At 43.7% G+C, this 22,277-nt stretch overlaps 1 protein-coding gene across 7 annotated transcripts in view; it reads left to right on the plus strand.

The window, feature by feature from the left end:
- CCDC88A (coiled-coil domain containing 88A) overlaps positions 1–22,277 on the plus strand; it is a 274,165-nt gene that overhangs the window by 22,610 nt on the left and 229,278 nt on the right. For all 7 annotated transcript variants that reach the window (XM_074989496.1, XM_074989497.1, XM_074989499.1 and 4 more), the window contains exon 3: positions 13,686–13,794. In XM_074989496.1, coding sequence (XP_074845597.1) covers positions 13,686–13,794 — 109 coding nt within the window. The remainder of the gene's footprint in view (positions 1–13,685; positions 13,795–22,277) is intronic.

Consider the following 22,277-nt stretch of genomic DNA (forward strand, 5'->3'; position numbering starts at 1 on the left):
AACACCTGTATTTTTTTAACATAGTTAATCATATATGTTTGTATATTACAGAAAACAGCACATGCGGCAGTCAGATTGAAATAGAACAATAGGAAAGCTGTTTTAACTCCTGTGTTGGTCATAGCTGAAAGACAAATGTTTCAGTTGTAAAAAATTGCTCACAGGAATTTAATTTCATGTGAGTTTCAAAGAAGGAGTTTAAAATAGAAGAGAATTCCAAAATGGTAAAAGGAAATTTTATTTTGTATTTTGAAGTTTTGGTTTCTAGTTTCTTTTTCAATTTTATTTTAGTTTCTTTTAAATACTACTAAAACCAAGAAATTATATTATCTTTCCTCTTTCCTCCTTTCACTTTTTCAGTTTTTCTGTCTCACGTTTAGATGCTATAGATTTCTCCTTCTCCACTATCTTAATTTCTGCCAGTCTTCCCACATTTAATTTCTGCGAGTCTTTCCTGACCTTGTTCTTTAGCTCCTCTCTTTTGGTTGGAGAAGGGAGTTTGTATGATACTTGTTTTTAGCATACCATTTTTGCATAGATTTTTTTTTTTTTGTAGCTACAGAATGAAATATCATAGGAAGATACTAGTTTTTTCTGCTCCCAGTATTATGTTCAATAATAGCAGCCCAATAATAACCTTCCTCTGTTGTTCATCAGGTATTCGTTATGGGGAAATAAATTCCTTTGTCATTGCATGAAAAACTCCTATGTCCAGATTGTGGTCAGTTATCATAGTAATGCTGTAACTATGAATATCAAAAGTTGAACAGCTGTGTCCGGTGCCCTCAGGACCTGACCGGTACCGAAACAGAGAATTTGCCAAACCATGGGAGGTCAGTGTTGCCTAGCAGCATTACTAACTCGTCAACTGTTTACTGTTGGAAGACGTTTAGGGGCAAATTAGAGCTAAATAACAGCACGGCACACTGAGAGCCAGGACTGTTGGCTGTAAATGAACGAGACCCATGGGAAACTTGGCAGCACCCATGGTAAGTGAACAGCAAGCTAACTAAAATCATGCTGGAACACAGATCTTGCTGGACCAGAGTGTTCTGGTCTAGAGAGGTTCAACCTTTGTTTGTACAAAGTATAGATAAATAAATATAAAATATTTGGAGGTACACATCTCATAGAGCTGGAAGGGACCTCAAGGAGGTCATCATGTCCAGTCCCCTGCCTTCTTGGCAGAATGGGGCACCATCCACTTCCCCCCCCCGCATAAAGTATTTGCCCCAGATCACTAAACAGCCTCCTGAAGGGCTGAACTTGCAACCGTGGGTTTAGCAGGCTAGTGTTTGAACCACTGACCTATTTGAACATATAGTATGCAAATAAGCATGTCTGAATGATAGTCATGCTGGCATATCAAGTTGGCTTTCAAACCTATTGTAATACTCATGGTTATTTTTTAAAATAATGGATAACTGGGAAAAGTACCAAAAATCAAGAAAAATAATTGTAAAATTTTATAGTAAATTTTCAAAAAAAAGTGGGTGGTCTTGGTAGCTAATATCTGTCACTATGAAATTGATCAATGATTGAGAAATCTACTTGACATTTAACTGCAGGTGTAGGTGCTGTAATTGTAACATTGTTAGTATTTTACCATTTTCATATATATATGATTTACATTGTTACTGTTATTTTTCTTGCACAAGTTCTTTGAGTTCACTCCACTGTTTCTTCCTCATCATAGACCATAATATGTCTTTTCCTGTGTTTTTTTCAACATCTATTGTTTCCTTCCCCCCGCTTTCCTTTTATGCCTTCCTCTTTAAAATTACTCAGGCACAAGAGACCAGCAACAGATGTGGGGGTTAGCTGGCAGAGGCACATTCACATGGCATCAGTAATGCCAGCCCCCCCAGTTCCCTCCCCCAGCTACAGCAAAATCTCATGTGGCTATGCTAATTAGCCATATGAGTTTGCAAATTGTTCTTGAACTGTCATTAGCATAGTGCTGCCAGCAGCAGCGCTGTGCTAAAGGACCATGTAGACACAGCTATTAAGTGTAATATATGAAATTTACTAGGACATTTTGATAATATCTCATTACTTCTTATTGGACAATTAATTCAAATGGTCTTGAATAGGAATGTTGTCATGTAGTTTAACAACAGCTGAGGAACTGTAAACAAAGACAATTTACTATACTTAATTGTGGTAGGTGCTAGGTCCTATATTATTTAACAGCTTCATTAATGTTCTGGAAAAAGTTCACTGAGTATATTATGAAAGTGATTCTTGCAGCACCACAGTTAAAAAAGAGATGCAATTATGATTTTCATAGTAAAGGCTCTATCTTGTGTATGAATTATACATCGTATCATCCTCTGAACTTAGAAGGAACCCAAACATATAAGTTATGGAAAAGCACAGCTGAGGCACTCAGAATACTTTAGCTCTGTCTTGAAGTGATACCAGAAAGAGGAGGGGAACTCTACTGTATCTTTTAAAATCAAATATGGGACCACCAACACTGAAATGCATTAGTTATAACTTAATATTTATTGCATCATGACACTAGAATTAGGATCTTTAACCTTTCAGTTCAGCAGTATCACCCTAGTCCTGGGGACTAGAGCCATTGTTGCAAGATAGTTGGATGTGGTTCTTTCTCACTGTCTCTTATTGAAGTTGTTCCATTATCTGTAAATACAGGTTGAACCTCTCTTGTCTGGTGCCGGATGAGAGAATTTGCTGGATGACAGGAGGTCAGTATTTTCTGGCACATTACTAATACTTCCACTGCTTACTGGGCTCTTAGATGACATTTAAGGGTATATTACAGCTAAATGACAGCACAGAACACTGAGAGCCAGGTCTAGGGGCTGTAAACAAACATTATGGCATTAGGGAAAACTTAGCCACACCCATGATAAGTAGACATCCACCTAACTAAAATCATGCCGTATTATGGAGTTTGCTGGTTGAGAGAGTTCTGGATTGGAGAGGTTCAACTTGTAATTAGTCTTTGGGGCAGGGAAACTGGGCCCAGGGTCTCCCACGACCTAGATTGTTACTCTGACCAATAGACTCTAGAGTTATTTTCAATCTCTGTGGCCCAGTGACTCTCTAAGAATTTATCCCAAATCAAACAGTTTCAACAGGAGATACTGAGACCTCCATCCGTATATCTGTGGTCCCAGTGCTTAGAGCACCGACTGAGAGGTGTAAAATACTTCTGTTCAAATCCGTTTCGCCTCTTAGGCAGGGGAGAAAATTGAACCTGAGTGTTCCACGTCCTGGATGAGTGTTTTAACCACTAGGTAAAAGTAATAAGGTAGGCACCATTTGTGGCTGTTTTGTGTGAAAAGTTGAAACCAGTGTTTTGTTATCGTGTCTTTAAAATTAGAGTGAGATGCATACAAGACTTAGCTATTAAGCACCATCAATTCACAGATGGCAAGAAAAAGAGGCTACAACTTGTTTGAAGTCTGTTTTTGTTGAGTATGAAGCCATTAAGCTATCAGATTCCTGCTTTAGATAGATTTTGGTTAGTGAATAATTAAAGATATATAATCCCTTCTTAAATAAGGTCTCAAACTGTAATTCAGGGTACTGATAGAATTTCAAGATGTCTGTGTTCACCCCATTTTCTATGGTTTTTAAAGTAATGCAGTATAATGGTAGACTCTCTTGTCTGTTTCTTATCTCAGTTGAAATTAATGTAACTTGTCATAAGTAGGTTGCTCCTAAATGTAAAATTGCTTAAGGCTGTCTTTTACTATTGTGCTGTCTATTGACTTCTAGAGAGATTTGCCCTATTTTGCTAGGCTATTTGCCAGGGCAGCATTTTAATAACCTGTCTTACAAAAAGGAGCCATTCAGAGTTGTAGGATTCATTGCTTTGAAAAAATTCTGCAGTTTGAGCAGTGAGGTAGCCACTAGCATCTTTTGTTGATTCATGCAGAATTCTTTTTAACACCTTATCATCTATTATTGACAAACAGCAATCTGTTTCTAAAACTGAAAAAAATGTATTTTTTCAAAAGTTATTTCTCTGCATCTTTAATTTTGAGAAAAGGTTCCTCCCATTTTTCAGTACTGTAGTAGTAAGGTTAGTGACTTCAGATCAAATACATTCTAGTAAGTAGAATTTTATATTTTGAGTAGAAATTTAGAGTTGTTAGTAATTCAGATTGTTTGTCCTCCATACACAATATTTGAAAAGAGGTCAATAAAAATTAGCTATGATTTAAAGAAAATAGTAAACATACTGGCATAAGCAAACATTCAAAGAATGTTTATATGTTTTCTAAATCATTTGTGTTCGAACTGCTATAAAAATCAAGCTCATAACATTTATTTGATATTTTTATCTTTTTGTACAGAAATCTATTTCTTTATGATTTCAGAAGTATTTACTTTATTGCACATTTTCCTGATTTAGCTGTTGAAAATTTTTAATTTATAATGATGGTGGAAGATTTTCATGTTTTCTTATTGTGATCAAAATATACAACTCTGCTTATTTCAGATTCTAGGCACCCTGGCAAACTATTAAACATGAAATCCTTACAACAGGATAGAATGGAAAACACAAAATGGAGCTTCAAAGCATAGCTCTCCTGCAAAAAAAAATCCAGCACTCCCCAATCTCAGAAGCAGCCCAAACTCCATATCTTAGAAACCTCAGTCCTTCCCAGGTGTCAAAAAACATAGACTTCTTGAAATGCCTGATGTTCTCTAGATCATTGGAGACCAATAGCTATTCAAGGATCACCACACTTGTGGTTGTCATACTTGCATATTCACCGCAACCCTCCCCCACAAATGAATGCCCTCCGCCAGAGCCAGGCACCCCCAGCCTTTCCCCATTCCCCTAACCTCCTGCTCTAATTGAATATGCTGGCAGCTCAGTGGAGCTGCTGCTGCTTGAACCACTGCTGAAGCTGGGGGTGCAGGAGCCACATGGCTCTGGGCCAGGGTTCCATCCCATGGCAAGAGCTGCAAGGGCTGCTTCAAGCACGTGCTTGTCCCACCAAGTGGTGGGATGCATGCACAGAATGGGTGGAGCAGGTGGAAGGCACACTATTTGTGCAGCTTTGAGGAGCCGCATTTAAAGGCTCCAAGAGCCACATGCAGCTCCAGAGCCTTATTCGCCACACCACTGTGTCCTGTTCACCACATGTAGCAAGTGCCCAATGTATTGGACATTGTGGCTCTAGATTCATGTAGTTTCAGAGGCAGAGGAGTAAGTCAGTTTAAAGTCAGAAGGTTCCCTGGAAAATGTCCTGCCAGGAGCTCCTTTTGATAAACTGAGGATGTTCAGACTCTGATATCTCCAGTGACTGTCATTGTGGCAGCCCTATGTGGGAGATCTAGGAGGTTTCTCTAGCAGTTATTTAATAAGGTTGTATAGTACAAAACTAGCAGTTTTTAAAAGCATAGGTAGTTCAGAAGGCAGAGAGTACAGATCTTGAGGCATTGGTATCAAGTACTCGCAGAAAAATTCTTCATTTACTAAGTGGACTGTTGCTTTTTGTGTCAGCTTCAGCTTCTAAATGGTTTTAAGGTGTAGCCTCATTTAGAGCATATTTTTCTAAATTCCTTCTTTAGGTAGCAAACACATAGACCACAGTGGACCACACAGTTCACATCAGAGGTAAACTGCTATCTCCACTGAAGTTAATGGGGTAGGATTTCATCCCATGAGTGATGTTCCTAACCTTCTGTCTAGATGCAGATGGTGAAAAAGCATTCATTCAGAGCACCTGGGTATGTAACCAGAGCTCAAGATAATCATCCAAGTTACAAGTGACGGCAGATAACCTCTTTCAAAGGAAGCAGGATAATGTTTGGTATAGCCTACAGTTTCGTTGCCTAATCTGTCAACCAAACCTTTGCTTGTTTTTTGAATGAGCCTCAATGAGCTTGCTCTCCTTTCCCTAGGACCCAGGCACACATTTACCTTGCTGTTAGGGTGGATGGAATGGAGATACAGAACTAGGTGTCATAATCATGTTGAAAACAATTTAGCCTGTATCTTGTCATATATGTCCTAAAGGGCCAGTGTATCAAATAGAAGAGATAAGTGCAATTCTTCAGCACCCAGGAGCATTGCCACTAGATCCAGAGAAATGATTATTCCTCTTTATTTGGCTTTGGTGAGGCCACTTCTGGAGTACTGTGTCCAGTTCTGGGCCCCCAATTATAGGAAGATGTGGATACATTGGAGAGGGTCCAGCGGAGGGCGACCTAAATAATTAGTGGGCTGGAGCATATGACTTATGAAGAAAGGTTGAGGGAATTGGGACTGTTTAGTCTGCAGAAGAGAAGACTGAGGGGGGACTTGATAACAGCCTTCAACTTACTGAAGGGAGGTTGCAAAGAGGCTGGAGAGAAGCTGTTCACAGTGGTCACGGATGGCAGAACACACAACAATGGTCTGAAGTTGTGGTTGGAAAGGTCCAGGTTGCACATTAGGAAAAACTTTTTCACTAGGAGGGTGGTGAAGCATTGGAATGGTCTACCCAGGGAAGTAGTGGAGTCTCCATCCCTGGAGGTGTTTAAGTCTTGCCTCAACAAAGCCCTGGCGAGGCTGATCTGATGGGTGTGGTCCTGCTTAGAGCAGGGGGCTGGACTCGATGGCTTTATTAGGTCTCTTCCAGCTCTATTGTTCTATGATTCTGTGACCCAAGGTAGTGGCCTTTAGTGCTGAAGAACAGACTTGAGCCATTTGGCAGAAGGCCTTCAAATCCCAACCATCCTTAAGATCTTTTCCACCTAGGGCCTAGCCCAACTATTCTTAGCATCACTCCTGATATTCTGAGAGGAAGTCGTCCCAGATCCAGTCTGAATAAACCCAACCACAGGCAAAACCCTCCTCAGGCTCTAAATAAGCCATTTGAAGGTGCTCTTGAGGATGAAACACCAACTGCCACGGATCTTCACCTACTTTTTTTGAACCATCTTGTCTCACTTTCATTGGGCACAGGCTGATATTGTGTCAGACCTCTGGGTCTTCTCCATGGTGGATAGTCTGTCCCTTTCTGTACCAGCCCCCTGCCCATCCTCCTTTCAGGGAGCCCTTTCACAAGCAACTTCTCTTTGAAGAGGTGGAAGTGCTCCTGGACTTGTGGGCTGTGGAGGACGTTCCTCAAGGATTCAGAGGTAGGGGCTTCAACTCTCACCATTTCCTTATTCCCAAAGTAAAGGGAGTCAGTGCATGGCAGTCATGATGGACAACATGACCATCATGTACCATATCAACAAGCAGGGCATAATGTGGTCTTTGCCACTCTGTTAGGAAGCTCTCCAGTTGTGGGAACTTCACATAGCCCACTCCATCCATGTGGAGGTGTCCTTCCATTCAGGGGTTCAAAACTGACTGGCAGACCACTTCAGTTTAAGTCCTTCCAGAAGTCAGCACCACTGTTGGTCACCCTGGTGGAGCACCTTGCAGTGGTGATTGTATGCCAGTCCAATTGTGGTTGCAGAATGCCTCTTGCCCTTGGCTCACCATCCTCTGAAGTCTTGGCCCTAGACACCTTTACTGTGTGCTTCCATTTGTTCCCTAAATAAAACATAAGTTTGTAACAACAGTATTTTTATTTGTTACATTGCACAGTTGGTGGTGAGGGAGTAGTGGGGGGGAGGTTTACAGGATTTACAGGCCAGCACACTGGGTGGTGGGGGTGGGCACACCTCATTAACAGCAATAGACATGATTGTTATTTTGCTTTCTGGTTATTCTCAATGCTATTTTTCAAAGCCTCTGTGATTAGCCCCTCACTGTGCTCTCCTTATTGCCCTGGTGTCTGGCTGCTTGTAATTAGTGGTCAGGCGATCTGCTTCAACCCTGCTTTCCCCATTACTCTCAGATATATTATGGAGCACACAGCACTGTGCCACCACAAGGGGAATGTTGTTTTTGCTGAGATATGAGTCAGTAAATTTTTGAACCTGGCTTTTAAATGTCCAAAAGCAAATTCTACTAGCATTCTTCACTTGTTCAGCCTATAGTTGAACCACTCCTTACTGCAGTTGAGACTGTCTGCCTCTGGCTTCATGAGCCATTGGAGCAAGGGGTAGGCTGGGTCTCCGAGGGTAACTATTGGCATCTCTAAGTCTTCAATGATAATTATTTGGTCTGGAAAGAAAGTTCTGTCCTTCAGCTTTCTGAAAAGACAGGTGTTCCTAAAGATGCGCCCATCATACACCTTTCCTAACCATCCCATGTTGATGTCGGTGTAACGGCCCTTGTGCTCCACCAGCATCTGTAGCACCATCAAGATGTACCACTTGTGGTTTATGTACTCTGTGGCAAGGTGGTCAGGTGCCAAGATAAGGATGTGTAGTCCATCTTCTGCCCCACCATAGTTAGGGAACCCCATTGTGGCAAAATCATCCACTATGTCCTGCACATTTCCCAGAATCACTGTCCTTCATAGCAGAAGTGTATTGATTGTTTTGGTTATATGGATCACAGCCGCTCCCACTGTAGATACACCCATTCTGAACTGATTCTGCATTGATGGTAGCTATCTGGCATTGCCAGCTTCCACAGAGCTATTGCCATTTGCTTCTGAATGGTTGTATTAGGGCAGGGGAAAGCTATTCAGTTCCATGAAAGTGACCTTACGCATGCAGAAGCTTTTTAAATCCACTTTTTATTGCCTCATACCTGCTTAACTATATGGTGCCACCGGTCTCAGCTTATTTCATAGACTAGAAACAGCATCAAATGCAGCCAGCATCTGTCAAGTGCTCCACTCCATTGTTTCACATATGTCCATGTCCCTATCCTCCTCAGAGTCTTCTTCGCTATGGCAGCTCCTGGCTAGACTCTGTACATAACACAGCACAATATGTGAGATGTTCACAATAATGACCACAACAGTTTGAAGCTGAACGAGGTCCATGCTAGCCTTTCTATGGCGTCTGCGTGAATAACCAGTGAAAAAAGGGCATGGAAACACTGTTTGCCATTGCTTTCAAGCAGAAGGAGGAGGTGATCAGTGCACTATGAAAGGCTGAATACATGTACCCAAAACTACTGCACTGTGTTTGTCCCATCAGACACTGGAAGCTTAACCTAGTAGGCAAGGGGCAGCAGGAGCTGTGGGATAGGTACCTAGAGTTAATTACTGACAAAGTCGAAGCTGCCTACCCTAACAGGGACACACTCCAGCAACTTCCCAGTCACAGTGGGGGCATGCACTTTATAAAATTAGGTGCTGAAAATTGGACCCAGTCTTCCAGTGTAGACATATCTAAAGTGTAAGGAGGATGAGTTGTGGGAGAGTTAGTTTTGGATATTTGTGTGACGAGTGGAAAGACCTGGATGGTCCTTAAGGAAGTTTAAGGTGTGGGAAGGAAAGGGAGCTTCTGACACACTTAATTTGTTGACAGACAGGGAGAAACAGAGAGAGAGACTTTGTTCATCAAGAGGAGACTGGAAAAGCAGAAGACAGATGTTATGAGTAAATCTTTTACCCTTTTGAAAGTGTAACCTATCATTTTTCCAAGCACAAGATGGCAGATTTCACAGCATAGCATAACATTTTATGAAAATATTCTAATTGTATGTATCAACTGAACAACAATCTTAAAATGTTTCGGTACAAACCTGAAGAAAGAAAATATAGAATTTTCACTCTTTCTTTAGCTTGTTGGAGCTTTACATTAAAAATTGTAAAAATCAAGGGCGACATGATTTAAAATACACTTTTCTTGGATGCTGTGGGTGGAGCCCATATTTTTCTTGTTTAGCATCAAGCATGGCGTGTATTTAACTAAAACTAAACATTGATGATTTTTTGTGCAGGTAACGTAATACATTTATACCCAAAATATGTGCATGGGCAATATAAGAAAGTTCATGGTATTTCTGAAGCTACTTATGATTTTAAGATTTTTTTTAAACTTAATTTTATAGGTATTGTCTTAAAGAGAAGAGAGTCAAGTAGAGCAGGAAGAAACACAAACTTTATTGTGTGCACTTTCTAGTCGCAGGGTATATTTATTGTAAATATTGCCCTAGTGCCTGCTTAATTGTGTGGTTACATCAGCATGCATGTAATATAGCATTGACTAGTGGGTGTGCCACGCAATTTCCCAGTAAGCTGAACACTTGGGCAGCGACCTAGCAGAGATTCAGGTGTCACCTGATTAGCAGAGTGCCCACAGCTACTCACAGTGGGAGGCATGTTTTTCTGTTGGTGGTGCAGATCCACATATGACTTGGTGCACATAACAAAATTTATTCTACCCACAGGTGGAAAAACATTAGAGTGACCGGTAATGGCATGGGAACAAGAGATTGTGTTTTAAGACCTCCTGGGTTCTAATCTAGAATTTTTAGTATTGTGTTCTAAGAACTTCTGCATTCTGGTTCCATTTCCTGCAATGCCTATGGAACTTTAGTGCAAATATTCACTGCATATCTTCTCTGAATCTGTTTCCCAGTCTGAAAGATTGAGATAATAATACTTTGCCTGTTTTAGAGGTATGGTAATCCCCTGGTATGCACAATTTCTATTTGTGCTTAACTCGAAACAGGAGAGAAGCCCCACCGCATCAGCTGTCTGCCCACCAGGGTCCACCAGCTGGGTGAGCCCGGTAGGAGGGGTAGACAGTCATGGTGGTTCCGCCTGGGGATGGACTGTTGCCTAGTTCCTGCTCCCCACCATTGTGGGAGCAAGAAAACTTACCAGCTCTGATAGGCTGGTCAGTTTCCCGCCTCCTGCAAGCCCATTGGATCCGGGAACAGCCTGGTTCCTGTCTCCCCTGACATGCACAAAATTTGCATTACGCGGGGGTGGCGAGACATGCAACCCCTGTGTACCTCAGGGGGTCTACTGTATTATGAAGATTTGGGTTTGTAGAACACTAAGACGGTGTAAAGTGCTACATAAATGCTAAATTTTTGGCTGGTGGCATTAAATAAGAGCCTGTAGTAGACTTCGATGGAATGACAGGAATGGGAGAATCAAAGCAGGAAATCTTTCCTGAATTCCCTCTTCCGATCTTCAGATAACCTCTTCACATGGAGAGGTTGTCTGAGGACCAGAAGAGGGGGTTCAGGGAAGACCTCTTTCAAGAGGTGATCCCTATAGAATATTGGCTATAACTGTTTGGTGATGCCCCATGTGGGTTCCAGTGTGGGTTGGTGGGTGGCAGTTAAAGGTGTGCAGTCAGAGGAGGTTTTATTTCTGAATTAAAGCTGGTCCTCTTGTGGTATTTGGATGACCCTTTCCATGATTCCATGATGCAATCTGGTTCTCTGGTGAAATGTCCTTGTTTGGTGAAGGCTGTTTTTCATATTTTAAGGGGTGTATGTGTGTGTGTGTGTATTTATATTATTACTATTATTATAATTATTGGTGTATGTTCTGTGGTATCTGAGTACCTCGAGGTTTTTTTGGGGTGACTTGGGGGTTCATGTGTCTGTGAGAACAGGTGTATGGTGGTCCATGAATTCCTTATATATAGTTGTCTGTAGCACTTCATTGATGAAGGAGATGTTGGTGTCCAGGAGGCTGTTGCTAGTGTGAAAGTATTCTAGAGCAGTGTTTCTTAAACTATGTTTCGTGGAACATTGGTTTCTGTGAATAACTCTCAGGTGTGCCACAAGTATTTGGAAAAACAATTTAAAGTATATATTTTCTGTCCTTAAACCAGATACAGTGTTACTTCTTCATTGCTATGATACCTGATTAAATTACTTAATTTTGTTTTTGCTGTATATGTTAATGTTTTTTAATGATCTGGCAACATTTTTTAAGAAAATGTTCATAGCTGTTTTGCATAAAAATATTATTGTTTGGTGTTCTATAGTCTAGTCTGAAAAAGTTTAAGAAATATTGTTTTAGAGAGTGTTCGGTGGGTGGTGGTGGATGAAATTATGATAGACATCTGTGAGGGATTTTAGGTCATCTGGAAATAGAATGAAAATACCATTAATGTATTTGAGGCGTATTATTGATTTTGTGGTGCATTTGTTGATAAATTCTTCCACAAGGTGGACTATGAAGAGGTTGGCATGTTGAAGAGCCATCCCAGTACTCCTGGGTCTTCCCATGGTTTGAACAAAGTTGTTTTGTTGTTGAATGTAAAATTGTTAGAGGTGAGGATGGAATGGGATGAGTTTGGCAAAGTCTTTGGGATAGATATCTGAGTGTTGTCCATTGTCATGTTGATATTTGAGACTGGAAACAGTGGCGTCCTTGTGAGGGATGCTGGTGTACAGGGAAGAGACACACATGGTGGCAAACTTTGTTTTCTGAGGGAGGTTGTTAATGTTATGGAGTTTCTGGAGGAGATCAGTTTTATTCTGGAGGAATCTGGTGAGAGGTATGTGGTGAGTGGTTTGAGAATAGATTCTATGAGGTCTGGTATTCCTTCAGTAAGAGTGCCTTGGCCAGACATAATAGATCTGCCTGGGTTCCCATGTTTCTGTATCTTGTAAAGCCTCTAGAGGGTCACACACTTTACTTTCAGAGGCTGAGTTCATTGCATATGCTAGGGCAGGGAAAAACAAACTACAGCCCATGGGCTGCATCCAGCCTGTCAGCCATTTTAATCTGGCCTGGAGCTCCTACTGTGGAGTGGTGTTTGGGGCTTGTCCTGCTCTGCATTGCTCTCAGAAACAGTGGCTTGTGTCACCCTTTTGTCTTCTATGCCTAGTAGGGATTTAATGGTTAACCAGTAAGCCTCATCCAAAGTGGATGAGATTTACCAGTTATGGTTAACCGACTTGGGCTACAGCAGCCCACCACAGGCTCCAGCCCTGCAGGGCCCACTGCAGATAGGGGTGCTACAACAGCCAGTGCAGCTCTTTTCCACAGCAGGCCTGGGAGCCCTGCAGATGGGGATGGGCATTTCAGCCAGGCTGGAGCAGCCCTGGTCGGTGGCAGCCCTGCGAGTGCTGTGGGTGGGGGCTGTTCCATCTGTGCTGGTAAGTCCTCTAACCACAGTGCTTCTGAGGCCACCGCAGATGGGGCAGCTCTGGTGGCTGCTCCAGCCTGACTGGAGAGCCCCCTGCCACACAGCGCTCCTGTGCCCACCAGCCTGGAGCCCTCTCCCACACACTGAACTCCTCATTTCTAGCCCCCCTCCAAATCCTGTACCCACAGCCAGAGCCCTCACCTGGTCTTGCATGCCTTCCTCAATTTTGTGAGCATTCGTTTCCATATCAGGATGTGGTCCTCAGGCCAAAAAGTTTGCCCACTTTTGTGCTGGTGCTCCTTGTATCCTTTCATTACGTCCAACAATTTGTAATTTATTAATTTCTTTCTTTCTGTCTGTGATATAATTTATTCATGTTGTCAGCAATTTAAACTCTTATTGGGACAAAACAGAGGGGAAGGGAACGTTAAGGTATTAATGGCTGTCATCAACTGTTTCTTTGATTTGTAACTAATCACCGGCATAAATAAAGCTAATGCATGTGTAACTAAATGCGAGGGTCTTTGTGTCTCCTAATTTTCATCAGAGTACTGTAAGTTGATGTAAGTTAGAGCACTGTTTTATCCAAGCTTCTGTTATCCTACTCTCTGTATTAACTTGTCTGGGACTTGGGCTGTCAGCTCCAGCATTCATAGTTACTGTACTGGATGTTTGAGATTATTTGGATTTGTGAGTCATTTTGTATTTCTTTTAGAGAGAGATCACAAATTTATGACTCTTTCTGTGTAATGCTTGTTGGTAAGTAATTTTGTTTTTCCTTTTTCTTACAGCAACCCTAAGTCCACCAATCAGAGAATAAATAAGAAAGTCAACAATGATGCGTCACTTAGGATTCAAAATTTGTCTATTCTGGTGAGACAAATAAAATCTTATTATCAGGTAAGTAATTTTTTCTTTGGGTGCTTTCTGTGTAGATATTTGAATAAGTTCTTACCAAGTTTTCAGAAATGAGTCCAGCAAAAGCAAGATAAGCAATTAAAATCACAACTGTGTAAGTTTGTTTTTTCAGTTTGTCTTTTGGTCAACATTTACCACTGTTTAGTGTAAGACTGGTTCTGATGTCTGTATTTCAAAGTGCAAAGAGAATCTGAAACCAACTAAAATTTGAATTATGATCTGCTCATATAATGAATATTCAGTGTTTTTAATTGCTCTCATTTAAATAATTTTATGTCAATCAGTAGTCTCTGAATCCACACACATTTTGTGCAAATAAGGAATAAATATATCACATATGAATCAAAGTTTTATTACTGTTGTAATTAAAGAGTCAGACACTCTTTTCTCATAGAGATATCACGCATTCAGTTTCCAAGACCAAATAAATCATAAAAGAGGGCAAAGAGGAAAAGGGAAGACCTAGAACCATAAAAGGGGAACACAAGGAAAAGAACCCACAAATGAAATCTAGGGGTCCTGCCTCAGTTGCCAAATTTGTAACAGAATCCATCTCTAAATAATCTGGTTGATCTTTTAGTAGGTTTCCCCCTTTCACCTGTCTATTCAGAGCATTCAGATGAGGAGTCCACACGCAGGGATAGCCAAACTATTCTTTCTTAACTATAAGATCAGAAAGGTAAAAAGAGACTGGAAAAGAATAAAATAACCAGGTCTGGAAACTGCTAAACTTACAAAAGACAACACACATACACATGGGAGAAAGGAGTTGTTGTTGTACTTCTACCCTGTCTTGCGGCACTCTGTCTTGATGGTGGTCAGGTGGGATTCTATTTAAGTACCCTCATGCATGGATGTTAACCCTATCTAATAAAAGAATCTGTGATTGCAGGTGTGCTTCCCTCTGATGGTGTACTATTAGATGCCACCTAATCAAACCAGCAAACTGCCACTTCAAGCTGGTAGCAGCTTCCTGGCGGAACCTGTCACTCAGGGAGGAGCACTCACTGCGCCACCCCAGTAACTAGGCTAGACAAAGAGATCCCAGAGTGCTCTCTATTTATGGATTCAAGTTGCCTAGCAACAATTTCCCACTCTTTTTCTGACTAAGGAAGAGGAAACCCCTTTCAAAATGGAGGTTGCCCTGTTGTTAGAACAAGCAAGATGGCGCATCCAAACAGTTTAACTATTTAGAGAAACTTTTATACATTCACATTAACCGTGTGTTGTTTTTCTAATTCAGTTGAGATTCCCTAACAGTAAGTTCTTGATAATACCAGTAATGACCTAATTCCTACATTTATAGTTTAGCTATTTTATTTTATTTTAGTGTGACGGAATGCAATGTTTTTCACCAGACAAAAGACATTATATACATATAGGCTGGGTCTACATGGTGTGGCTTTTGCAGCAGGTCCATTCTAATGAGCAGCCTCAAAATTGCAAATGGCTGCTCATTAGCATGGTCCCGTGGCTCATTAGCATAGCCATGTGACAACTTGGTCTCGGCAGAGTGGGGTGCCAGTAGTAAAGAGGCTGTGTGAATGTGCCCCTGCTGGCAAAATGTCCCTCTGTCACCAGCCTCTTAGGCCTGAGTGTTTTCAGGTGACATAGTTTTTTTTTGCTGGAAGGGGCACGTCCACACAGCCTCTTTACTACTGGCACCCACGTCTGTCAAGACTGAGTTCTTGCACGGCTATGCTAAAGAGTCGTGGGACCATGCTAATGAGCAGCCTTTTGCAATTTCGATGCTGCTTATTAACATGGACCTGCTGGGAAAGATGCACTGTGTAGGCCCAGCCATACAGTATAAGTTTTAAACACTTTTAAACAAATAGTTCAATACTATACTCAGCAATGATGATTGGAAAGCTTGGTTGATGTGATGAAGTCAGAGCATGGAAGATGGTGAATAGTCTAGCTGCTCCTGTTGCTGAACTTTCCCACCATGAAAAAACACTTCTAGTGATTGTTTTGCTTTCCCTTTTTCCCTTTGGTAAATTTCTTTATGCCAATTAAGTGCAGTTTGACTCATAGCTATGGCTAGGAAAGTGAATATTATCCGGCCCAGAGCTTTGGTGAATGTGTGGGCCAACAACCCCACTCCCATCCCTATGTCTGAAAAGTCCTCCCCATGCAGTCTCTGCAGGGTTGAGCTGGGCACAGGAAGTACATCTTTCCTCATCATCCAATGGGGATGACTCTACTGGCCTCTGAGAAGTAGATCACACAAATACCTGCTCCATTTAGTCCACAGACACCTCCAGCACGTGTTGGAGTCTTGGGGAGACCAGCCATTTTCTAAGGGAGCCAGTCTGCCAAGTTGCATGGTATGCCAGGTTGCCAAGTTGAATTCCTATCTCCCATCAGCAGATAGAAATAAGGGGATTTCGAAGTTCCTGGGGTCCTTTCGAAAAGGACCCCCATCTGTACAAGCTGAGCAGCAGCAAAAAGTGGCAGTTTCGAAGAGCTGCAGCCCATGGCATGCTAATGAAGCTCTGAATATGCATTTCAGTTCCTCATTAGTAGTCTTTTGAAATGGCCATTTGCATGGTCATTTTGAAGATTTGTGCTAGTGTAGACAAGGCCCATATGTAATTGAGTTCTCTTCTTAGCCTACAGAGAACAAACTACTCAAAATACTCTTGATTTTGATTTGTCTGGGAAAGGGCTATTTAATTTGTCTTTAATTAAACACTCGGAACTTACCTTGGGGTGGGGGTCTGAACACAAGTACTTAATTAGCACATTTATGAGCCATACTAAGCTGGGATGCAGCAGTCAGTGGAGTTGCACCTCCATCTCCTCTCTACCACCTCCTCCCCCCACTGTTATGTTCTGTACATACTGTGCATTTCTTGGAAGCTGGATTTGCTACTTTTTTTCTGTAATATTTACAAAACATTTTGAACAGTTTATTTCTTTAGCTTATTTCTCGCTTTGCTTCACCATCCCTCATAACTTCAAGTGCAATAGTAGAGATACTTGGTGGGATGAGGACAGAAAAATTGCTGAGAGAAAGGGCCACTGAGTGAGAGAGAGACACACACACTATGCCACCACAACCAACCTCAAGCCCTAACCTAATCTTCACACCTGAGTTTCCCCCTGCTCCTTTTTACTGTCCCCTCTGCAATTAACCCCCACCTGGCCCTCAATAACCTTGGTATTGTGCAATCCCACACTGTCACCTAACTCCCTTTTAGTGCCCCCACTCAGAACTATCCCCCGCTTCAACCCAGACTCTCTCCTCTCTTCCTTCCTACCCAACCCCCATCGTCAGCACAGTTTTCACTTGCTCCCTCTGCTCCCCACCATCACACTCCACTTCTTAGACTGCAAACTTGTGCCACAACTGCCCCTCCCCACAAACTGTACTCTACTCCTTCCCCTGTGTGGAATCTGTATGGGAGTTTCTAGGCATTTCCAATAGAAGGGGGATTGGGAGCCAGCCCCACTGTCACTGTCCCTTCCCCTTCCCTGGGCCTGAAGACCACAGCCAGCAAACTTCCCTGCACCGTGCACCATGCTCAATGGTAGACAAGGTCAGACCCACAGAGACACTTGCACCTGACATGAAGTTGCAGGATTGAAGGTGCCATACATCATAAACTGTGTCTCAGATTAAATTAATATTTCCTTTTCTTTTCATAGCTACTTTAGTAATTCACTGTAGTTAAAGCAGCAGGCAGAAGAACATTTCTCTTAGGTCAGATTGGTCACCCTAAAATTCATGGACAAATGCTTTTTAAGGGGAAAGCTTGCTGTCTGGCTTCAAGAACCAAGGCCTACTTCAGAGTCCATGTGTATGTTAAAGATCCGTCTCCCAGCAACATCAGTGGAGGCAGAATTACTGTTGTAAATGAATATGGGCGATGGAAAAGGAACTAAGATCAATGTATTAAGTAAAGAGAGTTCAACAATTACAGTTGCTTTCAGCCCTAAAGAACTGGTAGCAATTCCCAGGAAACCCCATAGCCTTCAGGAAAACTCCCTACTCATGGATTTCCTTAATCATGAGAATTTTAGCCAACTTTACTGACAATTGGCTTCAGACCGTGTTGGACCTATAAAGATCAAAAATAGGAATAAAATGAGAGAATGTGTGATATAACAGGATTCTTGTGATCTTTTATCCAATTTAAAGGCTTGTTATATTTGCTGTTATAAAACAAAACATGTGAGGCACAATTTAAGGAAAAGATCACTACTGGAGTTCTAAAAAATAACTCAGGGAAACAGTCTCCTTTTTGTATGTAATGTATTTCTATTTTGTGTTAATTTTTAAAGAAAAATGTTGCATTTTTTTTATTGTTCATCTGAGTCTCTTAAAATATTTTGTAGATGTACAAACTGAGGCGCATGGAGGGTTGTAGCCTGCCCAAGGTCACATAGCCTTGAAACCACCACTCTGATTGGGACCCCATTCTGCTATGTATCGTATAAAGTAAGAGAGAGCTCTCTGAGCCAGAAATTAACCATTTAAATAGAAAAGATAGAGTAGGGAAATGGAGGCACTGACAAATGAAATTACTTGTTCTTGGACACACAGGCACTCAGTGACAGAGATAGACTGTAATCTAGATCTCTTGATTGTCAGTCCAGTGTCTTGTCCAATGGACCTTACTGTCTCTTAGTATCACTAAGACATAGAACCTACTCAGTGGCAGTTAAGAACAGGACCGAGGTATCGTGGTGTTCATTTCTGAGCCCTAAATCCTGGTAGGGTGTTAGCAGTGGGGTTCCTCCCCCTTTGGTCAGTGGGAGGCTAATCTGGCCCCCTACATCACAGGGCATTGTTTGTCATGGGGAATTAGTGATGCCTGCATGAGTTTTAACTACATAGCTCCCAGCTGGAGCAGCAGCTGCAGTGCCTTTGTGAGGCAGGCACTTGTCTTCAGTAATGACCAGACCAAGCCCTTCTGCAAGACTTCACAGCTCTCTGGGGCCATTGCTGATTGCCTGAAGGGATTTTGAATTTAGTCGCAATACATCTTTTCCTGGATCACATACTGTATATGGGTGTTCTGTGACCTCACTGTGTGTCACGGCACACTGTACATTAGCTCAGTCTTCTTCAGCTACCTTCCTGGCTAATGTGGCTCTCCAGGAAATCTGTTATGCTGTGACATGGTTCTCTGTACACATTTTTGCCCCTCACTATGCTATAGTGCAGCAATCTAGATGGGATGCTGGCTTCTGGGCTGCTGTCCTTGAATCAGCCGTGTGTTGACTCCAACCCCTCCTCCTGGATTTGGCTTTTGAATCACCTAACTCAAATAGATAGGAGCAAGCACTCGAAGAAAACAAAATTTACATGTTCTTTGGGATGTGTTGCTCATATCTGTTTGAAACATGCCATCCTCCTCTGTTGTCAGAGTGGTGGGCAAAAAGGAACTGAGGAAGTGTCAGGTTGGCAAGATCATATACAGGCTCCACAAGGCACCACGCCAGGGGGCTCTTCAGCCAACCTCACTGGTGGTTGCTAGGGAAAAACTATCTGACAGTCATGTATGTGCGTGCATGCACCTAACTCAAACAGATATGAGCAACACATCTCAAAAGAAGAACAGTAACAATTGTGAATACCCATTGTTTCCTCACCCACAAAACTATTAGGTTGTATTTACTCCACAGGTTGGATACATATGCCCTGTGTCTACAAGTGCCCCTTCTTCATCGAGTGTCCCCGTGGGTGCTCCACAATAGCTGTCGGGCTCGCCCGGCGCCGCAGATCGGAATTCTTCCAGCAGTTTCTCCTGGGTCACGCATGCGCCGGCGCGCACTGCTCCGTTGCGCGTCCCCGGCCACGTGCGCGATCCGGTCCCCGCCAGTTCCTTCTCAGTCGCCATCGGCTGCAGACGGAATCCACTCAGGCTACGGCCAGAGTCAGATTAGACAGTGTTTCTACGTGTAAATTGTTGTTTCTTTTTTTCAAAAAAAAAAAAAAAAAAAAAAAAGAGGGAGAGGACAAAGAGAATATAGAAAAAAAAGACGGAGAGAGAGGAGCGGAGAAGAGGAGTGGACGTGAAGGCCAGTAGGCCGCCCGCTGCCCTGCAGGCCGGGGTCCGCAATTCGGGTAAACAGGCACGGATAAGGTGCTAAGTACCCTATTAACAGTAAAAGACTCACCGAGATGGCTTCTTCAGGCTTTAAAAAGTGTGAGTCCTGCCGTGAAGCTATGCCGGCCTCCGATGGGCATAGTGAATGCATCCGATGCCAGGGGGAATCACACATTACCCAGAAATGTTCCCACTGTGCTAAGCTCACAGCCAGGGCAAGAAAACACAGAGAAATGCGTTTTAAACTGCTCTTGTTTGATAAGGCCCTCCAGCCAGACGTGCCGGAGAGGCAATCAGAAGGGCCCTCTGGGTTCCACAAAAGGAAGGCAGCTTCTCTGACCCCCTTGGTGCAAAAATGGAGGAAGCTCTCCCCAGCTTGATCCCTGCTGGCGGTCTCAGCGAGCGGGACGGGCGGAGGACACAGCCCCCAGCCGCATATTCAGGCAAGCGGCACCGCGGCAGCGCACGGGGCAGAGGCTGAGCCTCCGATTACAAAATAGCCGGCGCGCGCAGCGCCTAGAGCGGCGGCCAGGCCAGCACAGGAACCAGGGGCACCGCTACAGGCGGCACCGACCACCGCGGCACCAACAGTGCAGGGCCAGCAGGCACGGAGCCCGCAGGCACCGGAGGACGTTATCCGCACGGCACCGCAGCTGAGCGGGCAGAGCGCAGCGCCGACAGCGGGGCCGAGATCCCCGGCACAGGAGGGGGCGGTGCCAGCTCCGCAGGGGAGGGGCAAGGCGAAATCAAGAACCCGGCACCACAGCCCATCTCCGGACAGGGCTGCGCTGCTGTTAACACCAAGTCCTCCCCCTGTGATACACATGCTGCACCGAAGGCCTGTGTCTCCACCGGCCTATCCAGAACCTCCTTCTCCATTCCTCTAACCAATGTCACCATGGCTGGGGCCACCTTTGCCCTTTCTGGGATTGGATCCGCTGGAGTACTATCACAAACCAGTGTCACCGCTATCTGTGTCATCGTGGAGGTCTCGCTCTCCCAGACATCGGGGGTACACACCCCGAGAGTGGTCCAGGTCTCCGTCCCCGGACCCGTGCCTGTGCTGCCATGGTCGTTCCTATCATGCTGGACACAGACACCCCAGGCCTACGCCCAGGGGCAGGTCCCCCCCGGCCAGCCAGTACCCCCATGGACGCTCCTGGGCAGGGATGGAAACTCAGTTATCTCAAGGGGAGTTAATTTTAGAACCCCGAGACTTTCCTTCGCAATCCTCCAGCGAGCGGGTACACCATCGACCGCAGGAACCTGAGAGTTCGAGGGAGATTTACCCTAGTGGTTCCTCCTCATCCTCCCCAGATGAGGCCATGGCCCGCAGGGGTGTCGCTCCCCCGGATGACCTTAAAGAGTTTCAGGAGCTGTTTAAAAGGGTGGCTTTCATGCAAGGCATTCAAATGCCAGAAGTGCAGGAGAAACATCACAAACTCCTGAAAAATTTGAGACCCCCGGCTTCATCCAAAATTGCTATTCCACTGGACGAAGCCGTTATGGAGTCAGCCACTACCATATGGCAGACTCCAGCCTCTGTTCCTCCTATGAATAAAAGAGCGGACAAGAAGTACTTCGTCCCGGCAAAGGGCATGGAGTTCCTCTTCAGTCACCCACAACCGAACTCACTGGTGGTCGAATCGTCCCAGCAGAGGTCAAAGACTTCTCAGTACAAATCGGGGGGATCGGACAAAGATGCCAAGAAGCTAGAGCTGTTTGGCAGGAAGGTATATTCCTCTTCTACCCTGCTATTGAGAATGGCAAATTATGCGGCACACCTAGCAAACCATAACTTCGATAATTACTCCAGGCTTACTTCTCTCATGGATTCACTTCCGGAGGATAAGAAGCCGGTTTTAAAGGCAATTGTGCAAGAGGGCTACGCCGCTTCGAGGACGGGAGTCCAGATCACCCTGGATGTGGCAGATACGGCGGCACGCTCAATGGCTACAGCAGTGGTCCTGCATAGAGAATCCTGGCTCCAGACATCGGGCATCCTGAGGGATCTACAGGCGAAGATCGTGGATCTTCCCTTTGACACGCAAAAGTTGTTTGCAGACTCAACCGACTCGGTCTTCCACTCCAATAAGGACTCGAGAGCTACACTTGGAACCCTGGGTATTTATACCCCTCCATATAGGAAGGAAAAAATATTACCCTCAGCAAAGACGCTACCCGTACCAACCACAGCGTGCGCAGTATCAGCGGGGCAACGACCAAGGGCGACATCAACAGCAGCAACAGTACAGAACTCCCAGGCGACGTTCCCAGCAAAGCCGTACACCCTCGGGACAGGCCCAAAGGCAACAAGTTTGACGGGCATGTCGAGGGCTGCACTATCACTACCATCGTGCAATGCCACTCTTATCTCATGTTCCATCATCGCCTCAGACCGTT

This window comes from Carettochelys insculpta, chromosome 3 (genome assembly GCF_033958435.1).
Source record: "Carettochelys insculpta isolate YL-2023 chromosome 3, ASM3395843v1, whole genome shotgun sequence".
Classification (NCBI taxonomy): domain Eukaryota; kingdom Metazoa; phylum Chordata; order Testudines; family Carettochelyidae; genus Carettochelys; species Carettochelys insculpta.